General features: G+C 53.6%; 1 protein-coding gene across 1 annotated transcript; it reads left to right on the top strand.

Moving 5' to 3' along the window:
* The first annotated feature begins 5,283 nt into the window (after window positions 1-5,283).
* On the top strand, window positions 5,284-8,895 carry LOC120965416 (zinc finger BED domain-containing protein RICESLEEPER 2-like). Its single transcript, XM_040391132.3, has 3 exons — window positions 5,284-5,662; window positions 5,940-8,169; window positions 8,415-8,895. The coding sequence occupies exons 2-3, from the start codon at window positions 7,143-7,145 to the stop codon at window positions 8,525-8,527; spliced, it is 1,140 nt and encodes a 379-aa protein (XP_040247066.1). The 5' UTR covers window positions 5,284-5,662; window positions 5,940-7,142; the 3' UTR covers window positions 8,528-8,895.
* The last annotated feature ends 237 nt before the right edge of the window (window positions 8,896-9,132 follow it).

Genomic DNA, 9,132 nt, shown 5'->3' with positions numbered 1-9,132 from the left:
CCGTCCTCCGGTCTTGGTCTCGCTGCACCAATATGGAAACCTTTGCCTGATGCCTCGGTACTCTTCGCCTGCGCTGGCCTCCTTAGCACCAAAGAGGAAATAGAGACGCTGCGCGCACTGGCGCCCGCCTGGCACCCGCCTGGTGCCATTCGTCATGGCTCACGTCACGAGAGCCTCGTGAGGTTTGCCTCGCCTTGATATCTCCGCTCCTCGTGAGCCTGCCTGGCTAGGCCACTCCAGAGGAGGTCTTGCGTCGTCCGCCTCATGGGGTGCCTTGTTGATGAAGATGGGCCGTACGGCCTGCTGCTTGGCCACGCTGTGGGCCGCAGGCAGGCAAGTCTGGGGACCCCCGTTCCCAGAACGCCGACAGTAGCCCCCGGGCCCAAGGTGCGCTCGGGCTTGGCTTCGCGGCGAAGCCAAGGGTCAAGTTCGGAGCACCGCGGGCCCCAAAAGCCTGCGGCCTCGGTCGACGCATGGCGGTTGATTGGACGTGGGCATCTCCGCTTCCCCACGCTGCCTCGGCAACTGCGCGACTTGACAAGTCCCTGCGACATGCAAGGAAAACAACCATTACCTGCGATCGTGGGAGACGCCGGTTGGCCTTCTCTTGCTATAAATGGGGAGGGGGGCGGAGCCCCCGTTGCCCATCTCTTCCTCGCTTGCTTGCTTCTTCCTCCTTGCTCCGCTGCTGACAACAATGGCGCCCATCAGAAGGTTTTCCGCCGAAGAGAAAGGAAAAGCTCCCCGTGACGATCCGGGGCCACTTCCACCAAAGAAGAGGTCGATCCATTGCCGTGATGAAGCGGCGATGCAGGTCGTGACGAGGCCTTGGTGCGAGCGGCCTCCTCCGGGGTACCCGCTACCCTTGTACGCCCGAGCTGAGGGCTCGGGAGGTTGGAGCGACGAGCAGCGCGCCCGCGCCGCGCCCGGGGCCGCTGTGCCACGGCGACACGTGCCGTTGCCCATGGGATCCACGCCGCGGACTCCTCGCGCGAGTTGGTACTGTGGGCGCCGATGCCTCCAAGCTCCTGGATCCGCTTCCCGTGGTTCTTCTCCAACGTGATGCCGCCGAGGGGGCCTCTCGAGCTCTGGCTGCAGCATGCCGACTGCAGCGCTCCGGCGACCGGAGCGGAGATCGAAGCGGTCCCCACCGGCAAGATCTTCATGACTCGCGGCTGGGGCGAGATCGCGCGGGTCTGCCGTGCGAGGGGAGCCCTCGCGATCCACTTCGAGTACGACGGCGCCTCCACGCTCTTCTTCAAGGTCGTCGACGCCGAGGGCCGCCGCCTGGAGTGCTGCCCTGGAGAGGAGCGCCAGACCGACGTGCGCTCCGATCGCGGCTACTTCAGCAGCAGCAACCCTTGGGAGTCCGGCAGCTCTCCTGAGCTTTTCGAGACTCCGGAGACGAGCGACGATAGCTACGTGCCCCCGAGCTCTCGCCGCACTCAGAGCAGGGCTGCGGCGTCCGGCCGTCGCTGATCTGGATGGGGTTGGCGCCGGCCTCCCATGGCCCACTATTGATGATGGCGTCTGCCACGGAAGGGTGTAGATAGGATTCCCCTTAGTATCAGCTTTTGTTTCCTGGGAAGGATCATGAATCACCCCGTGGGGGCATGTAAGGGTCTGTAATGTCTTTGGTGCTTATCTTCCTTGTTATGAAAACTTGGTGAGTGCATGTCCCGTTAAGGCTTGGTCCCCCCTTTCTTTCCTCGCGATGGCTTGTTGCTCTACGCTGACAGGTCCCGGTCCCCAGGCAGGCTACAGCCGTCGCTGGTATGCTAGGTCGCGTGCCGTGGTCAAGGCCAGGAGGTGTGCGGCCCGAGGTCCGGTAAGAGCCCCTGAGGCGCGATGCTCAGGAGGTCCCCCTTAGCGCCCAAGCAGCCATGGTAAGGGAAGAAAGGAAAATGACTTGGCCGCAACGGGGCTGCGGCATGGCGTGAGTGACCATTAGGCCCAGATATTTAGCCGATCCTATGGCGAAACTTATCTTGCTGACTTCACGGCGATTCCTGGTGTCGCGCTAGGGTTGTGTGCCAACTCGTGCGGTATAGCCAGGTCGGCCCATACGAGTTCCCCTCCCCTCATGCTCTCCTTAGTGCTCTACGTCCTCAGGTCCCGGCCCTCGAGCGAGCTCAGCCGCCGCTGGTATGCCAGGTCGTGATGCCGTGGTCAAGGCCAGGGGGTGAGGGCTGGAGAGCCAGTGAGAGCTCCTGAGTCGCGATGCTCAGGAGCCCCCCTTTTAACGCGCAAGCGAATTGCACGAGGGAAAAAGGGACTCACGGTGCCGCCTGCTATCCTTCCCTCGGGATCCCTGTGAGTAGGCACAAGAAGAAACATGGTCTGCCGTTAGAGCTGTTAGCCTGCCGCTGGTTGCTCTGGGTGAGGTGAAGGTACCGAGGGCCTGGTGAGGTGACGTGCGCGGCGCGTGCCGTGAGCCAAAGCTCGAGCACTCAGATTTTTCGGTCGTGGCAGGGACAGACCCATGCACCAGCGCCGTGCCTGTGTGAAGGCCTCGGGGGAGGCGATGACCGAGCAGGCGATAGCCGTTGGCAGGTTAAGCATGAAGAGCAGATCGACTTGGATAAATGCAGGAAGATACACGCCACCGGGTCTGGCCCGAGCGGCTTAGGGATGATGCAGCCCGAGGGGCGCCCCCAGCAAGGTAAGCTGAAGACTTAAGCAAAAGGGATACATGCCACAGGGACGGACCCATGTGGCCTGGGAATAATGCAGCCCGAGGGGCGCTCCCAGCTTAAATGAACTTGGAAGATGTCACCTGGTTCTGTAGACGAAGTAGAGTTGGTGCAGCTGAAGCCGCGTGTTGAAGGAATGGCTCCTCATGAGCCACCGGGACCCTGAGCCTCGGGGGGCTCTGGAGGTTCCCTGAAGACCGTCTCCATCTCCTCCAGGACGGCGTGGAACCTGGCCTCCTGAGCCTCCAGGACTCGCCGCATGTCATGCTGGTAGGCCAACGCCACGCTTGGCAAGCCGAAGGGCATGCGAACGTAGCTGTGTGGTGGGTCCTCACAGCGGCCCACACGTGATGGCCAGAAACACTCCTGAGATGCGGCCCTGTTGAGCCCTGGGACGTCGACGCAGACACGCAGCCCGGCATCCTCGCCTGGATGGGGAGCTGCGCCTTGTGAGCGGCTGTGGCCGCGCATGGCTGTTGCTTCTTGCAGTTCCTAGGTGGTCTTGGTGATGAACTCCAGGGCGGTGGGCACTCCTTGCCCTGTGCTCTCCTGAGGAAAGTGTGCCGTGAGGCACGCTTCCAAGTGGTGCCCAAGCGCCTCCCTCGTGAGGTTGGCAAGGTCTGAGGCTCTCCAGAAGAGAGCCCCCGAGTCCTGCCTGAGGAGGGCGCCGGGCGCGCTTTCCTACGCGGTGGAGGGAGGCGCCCCTGGAGCGGGCGCTGATCCTGACGAGGCTCCTGCCGCGACGCCATCTTCTTGGGGTCCTGTGCGGCGCGACAGCTTTTTCTTGGGGATGGTCTCCGGAGGGCCATCACTTCTGCTGTCGGGGTTGTCGATTGCTGCGGCTTGAAAGGCGCGCTCAAGGGAGCACACCGCATCCCTCTCTTCACACGGGACCGTGATGATTCCTCCGCTTCCGGGCATCTTGAGAACGTTGTAGCCGTGATGAGTGACTGCCATGAACTTGGCCAGGGCTGGATACCCGAGGATGGCATTGTACGGCAGGTGGATGTGCGCGACGTCGAAGTCGATGAGCTCGGTGCGATAGTTCTTGCGCTCCCCGAAGGTGACAGGCAGGCGGACCTGCCCTAACGGTGTGGTGGAGCCGTCGGTCACTCCTGACAAAGGCTTGGTTAGCTGGAGCTGCTCATATGGCACTTGGAGGTTGTCGAACATGTCGACGGATAGGACGTTGAGCCCTGCGCCACCGTCGATGAGAGTCTTGGTGACTTGCACATTGCTGATGACTGGGGAGCACAGCATAGGGAGGGCGCCAGCGGTGGCTGCGCACTTGAGCTGGTCTGCCGAGTTGAAGGTGCTGGCACATTAGGACCACCTGAGCGGGCGCGTGGCCTCGAGCTTGGGGAGCACCGCGTTCACCTCACGAGCGAACTGTTTGAAGATGCGCTGAGAGGCTGGGGCCTGGGCACCGCCCAAGATGCAGGCGATCGCACGCGGCTCCTGGAAGCCCCCATCCCCCTCGTCCTGGTGGTGGTCGTCGTTCCTTCTTGGTGGCGGCAGCGGGGGAAGACCGGCGTTGCCCTGGGGGCGATCCTCACGAGGCGGATCCCTCCAGGCGCCCTCGCGAGGTTGGTCCTGCCAGCGGTCCTCACGAGGCCGGTCGCGCCACTCCTGGCGCGGGCCACGGTCGTCCCAGCGTCCACCTCCGCCTCCTCCTCCGTGGCCATAGCCCCGGTCGTTGCGCTCGGGGCGTCGACCGTAGCGTCCTTCCCGTATGGCTCTGAGCTCTTGGCAGTCGCTGGTGTTGTGGGTGTTCAGGTTGTGGAAGGCGCAGAACGGTCGGCCGTTCTTGGATGACTCGGGCTGATCTCTACCTCGCTTGGTGTCGGGCTCCGCTGCGAGCACTACTGCCTCTTTGCGCTTCACGTCCTTGGCCTTGGCCTTCTTCTCCTCCGCTCCTGCAGCTGGCAGCTCAAGGAGAGAGAGGCGCCCCTCCTTAGCTCTTGCGCACTTGGTCGCCAGGTTGAACAGCTCCTGAGATGTGCAAAGCTCCTCGTGGATAGCTAGCTCTTCCTTCATCTTGACGTCACGGACACCGTCCGAGAACGCGGAGATGATGACTTCGTCCATGACCTTGGGGATCTTGAGGCGGGTGTTGTTGAAGCGCTGGATGTACTTCTGGAGGGTCTCTCCTGTTTGTTGCTTGATGCGGCGTAGATCACCCTCGGCCGGTGGGCGGTCACGAGTGCCCTGGAAGTTGGCGACGAAGCGGTCGCGCATCTCATCCCAGGAGGAGATCGAGCCGTGCTGCAGGTTCAGGAGCCAGGTCGGACCCCTCTGGCTCGCCCTGGGCATAAAAACCGAAGACCGAAGACCGAACCTGAAAAGACCGAGACCGAACCTGAAATGACCGAACTAAATAAGACCGAATAAAAAACGGTCTGCACTACTGTATGACCGAACTAGTTACGGTCTGATCGGTCATCTGATGTTGTGGACCGAATAGCCCGTATAGACCAAATTTAGAAAAGCCCATCTGGCCAGCCCAAGGTCACAAGCGAGATAACACACAAACACACCTCGTCCTCACCTCACGATGCAATCGATTCACAGAACCTAGCCGCCGCCCGCTTTTGCACAATTCCTCTTTTCTCTCCCACCACGAACCCTAGCCGCCGTCCCTCGCGGTGGCGTGATGCCGTGAGCCGTGAGCCGTGACTGAGGAGCGCCACGCGCCTCTAACCGATGAGCGACGAGGACCGGCGCCCTGAGCTGCTGCCCTGACCGGTGACGACGAGCCGACCACCATCCGCGACCACCGTGCCCCTTGCGTCGCGCCGCCAAGCCCGACCCTCTTTCGTCGCTCCACTGCCAGTGACAGGGACATCCGCCGACGGTGCTCCATCTCCTGGCTGCTGCAGTTCGTCACCACCTCTCGTCCTCTTCGAGGTTGGTGTTGGGTCGTCGCCTGCTGTTCTTCCGGTGTTGTACCTTGCAGCTGAATCCTGAAGGTGAGCAAGATACTTCATCTCTCTATGTGCATATGTGATGTCTAGATTGTCATTCTTTTATGTGAATCAATTATATTGTTCAAGTTCTGTGATGTTCAAATTAAGGTTGATATAGTGGCTTGCCTTTTTTTGGCTTGTATATATTCACGACAGATTCGTGCCATGCTGCTTTATGTACTAACTAGGCTATAAGTAGTATCTTTTTGTTAGTTTGTATGTTCCTGTGTACCATTAGATGAAGAAATGGTTCAATAACGAGTAACCTATTTTTTTGTAGATGCTTTCTATACTGGAATCTGAACATGATGAGGGATTGAAGGACAAAGATGATGCATTTATGAGTGTAGATGCACAGGTAGATGCAGAAGCAGATGCAGAAGCAGCGGCTGCAGAAGCAGGAGACGAATCATTCTTACGTAGCATCATTGAAGATGAAGATGCCGAAGCAAAAGTTGGTGAAGGTGCCAAACCAGAAGCTGCTCAAGATGACAAGCCAAAAGGACGGAAGCAAATGGCGTCAAGATCACAAATCTGGGAGCATTTTACCAAAGTTTTTGATGACAAGGGGTTAGTAAAGGAAGGAAAATGCAAGTATTGTGACCGACCAATTCAAGCTACTACATCAATCAATGGAACAACAGCAATGCGCAGGCACTTTGGTACATGCAAGCGCAGTCTGAATAAGAAAATGGATCCAATTCAGACCACTTTGCAAGCAACTCCAGGAGATGGCATTAATACTTGGAGATATGATGCAGAAAAAGTTAGGAAGGCATTTGCTGTGATGGTCATAGAGGATGAACTGCCTTTTGCATTTGGTGAGAAATCTGGATTCAGAAAGTTCATTTCAATCGCCTGCCCCCGCTTTAGTCCACCATCAAGAAGAACTTGTACTAGGGACACTGTCAAAATCTATCTAGATGAGAAATGCAAGTTGAAAAAGTTTTTCAAAGAGAATTGTGGAAGTGTGTGTGTAACCACTGATTGTTGGACTTCTCAGCAGCAAGATGGCTATATGGTAGTGACTGCACACTTCATTGATGAAGAGTGGAAGTATCATAAGAAGATTATTAATTTCATTATGGTGAAGGACCACAAAGGGAAGGATCTTGGGAAGAACTTGCAGAGATGTTTGATGGAATGGGGGCTAGAGAGAGTTATGACAGTCATCGTGGATAATGCAAGCAATAATGATGGCTGCATTGTTCACTTGAGAAAGTGCATGGTTGAGGCCAAAACTAGCATAGCTGCTGGAAAGTTTTTGCATATGAGATGTGCGGCACATATTTTCAACCTTATTGTACAAGATGGCCTAAAAGAAGTTGAACTTTCAATCAAACGTGTCTGAGCTGCTGTGCGATACATCAAGAATGGGACTTCTCGGTTGGTAAAATTCAAAGAGCTAGCATTGGAAGAAAAAGTTAAGAGCAAAGCATTCTTGAACCTAGATGTATGCACTCGGTGGAACTCAACTTACATAATGTTGAAGGCTGCCATCACCTACGCGAAGGTGTTTACAAGGTACTGTGAGGATGACCCATTGTATGCGTTGGACTTGTCTGAAGAAAAAGGAGAATTTGGGTATCCAGATGAAATGGATTGGGAAAATGCTAGGAAAATGGCTGCCTTTCTTGCTCATTTTTATGATCTTACTGTTCGTGTGTCATCCTCACTTCATGTCACTTCCAACAACTTTCTTTTCCAGGTTGGCAATATACACATATTGGTTCAAAATTGGATGAGCAGTACAGATCCTTTGCAAAAAGCTATGGCAGAGAGGATGAAAGAAAAGTTTGACAAATACTGGGGGTCTTGGCATGAGAATGAAAAGGTGAAGGATAAGGGTCCTATTGTAAATGAAAGAGGGAAAGGGAAGAAGAAGGAGAAGGAAAATCTCAACTTGCTCATTTTTATTGCTGCAGCTCTTGATCCAAGGTATAAGCTTTCTGATTTCACTAGGCTCACTACTTTGGAAATATTTGGTGTTGAGTCTGGAGAGAAGGTGTGGTATGCTGTCAACAAATGTGTTCGCGAGTTGTTTGAAGAATACCGAGTAAGATTGACTACACCAGAACCAACAACACCAGCCATTAGCCAAGTAACAATAGAAGGAGGAGGAGCAAGTATGATGAAGGAACTAATTGCAAGTAGGTTGAGGCAAAATAATAGTGGAGGAAGTGCAAGTAGTAAATCTGAGCTTGAAAAATACCTTGCTGAAGACTCTGAAGACCCTGACAAAAAAATTGACATCCTAGGATGGTGGAAAGAGAATTCATCTAGGTTTCCAATCTTGGCAAATATGGCTCGTGATATTCTTGCTATCCTCATTACAACTGTGGCTTCTGAGTCTGCCTTTAGCACAAGTGGATGCATACTTGATGACTTTAGGACATCTCTAACTCCGTTTATGGTGCAAGCATTAGTTTGTACGCAAGACTGGCTGAGAAGGTCAACAGATCCGGTCGACATCAAGGAGAACTTGGAAGAATTAGAAGTGCTAGAAAAAGGTAAAAAAAAAATCAGCCAACTTGTCAATACATTTGTTTTTTTTATTGTAGAGATATTAATATGCATGACATGCATCGGTACCAAACCAATGTATGGAGAATTTTATATGCATGACTTGACAAACTTCTTCATTAACTAGACCTAGCTAGTAGATCTCAACAAAATCACATTGCATTTGTCACTATTAGTATATCACCATAGCTAGCAGATTATGAAATTTGATTGAATACTTGACTTGTTGTAGAGTTGATTGAAGAATTTGGTGGCAAGGTGAAGGGAAAGCGCAAGTTCAATGGTGGTGTTGTTGCTTCTTCCATGGCCAAGTCAAACAAGTGTGCAAGTCGACCAACAAAGTGACATCCACGTCTACCCATGGCTGAACTAAAATCATGTTGAATGTATGTTGTTTTAGTTATCATCTTTTGCTTTTGATTTGTGACTTGAGACTTGAGAATTGAGAACTGAGAGTGAGAGTGTGAGACCTTAATGTTTGTTGTTTGCTGCTGAATTGAAAGCATGTACTAAACTTGATTTGTTTCATGTCAAGTTCTATGTTGTCAAGTACTAAGTGGTGATGGTGTTTGCTGCTTGTCGACTCCATGGGCTGATCCGCTGATGTTACTGGATCTTCTTACTTTCTGGTGTCAAATATAAATGAGTATGCATGCATGGATCTTGTTGCTGGTGAAGTGGTGATTATATATAGTGCTAATTTTCTATTTAAAGATTTTCATATGGTGTACTGTATTCCATCCAGATTGCATACAAGTGTTACTTGTTTGAATTTTTCTTATGTACACATGCGCCAATTTACAGACATATGTTATCTCTATACACACAGCTTTCTGCACACATGTACCTCTTTACTCTGGGTTCTAGCATTTAATTTGGTCTATTTGGTCAGGACCGAAGACTGAATAGTAAAGACCGAAGACCGAATAGTGAATAACCGAAAAGACCGA

The sequence above is a fragment of the Aegilops tauschii genome, chromosome 5, assembly GCF_002575655.3.
Source record: "Aegilops tauschii subsp. strangulata cultivar AL8/78 chromosome 5, Aet v6.0, whole genome shotgun sequence".
NCBI lineage: Eukaryota > Viridiplantae > Streptophyta > Magnoliopsida > Poales > Poaceae > Aegilops > Aegilops tauschii.
Note: the sequence above shows the minus strand (reverse complement) of the source record. Positions and strands in the feature narration are given on the sequence as shown.

Coding starts and splice junctions, on each gene's coding strand:
- LOC120965416 (XM_040391132.3), top strand. CDS start 7,143: ATGTTGAAGGCTGCCATCACCTACGCGAAGGTGTTTACAAGGTACTGT. Junction 8,170..8,414: donor ATTAGAAGTGCTAGAAAAAG/GTAAAAAAAAAA, acceptor GACTTGTTGTAG/AGTTGATTGAAGAATTTGGT.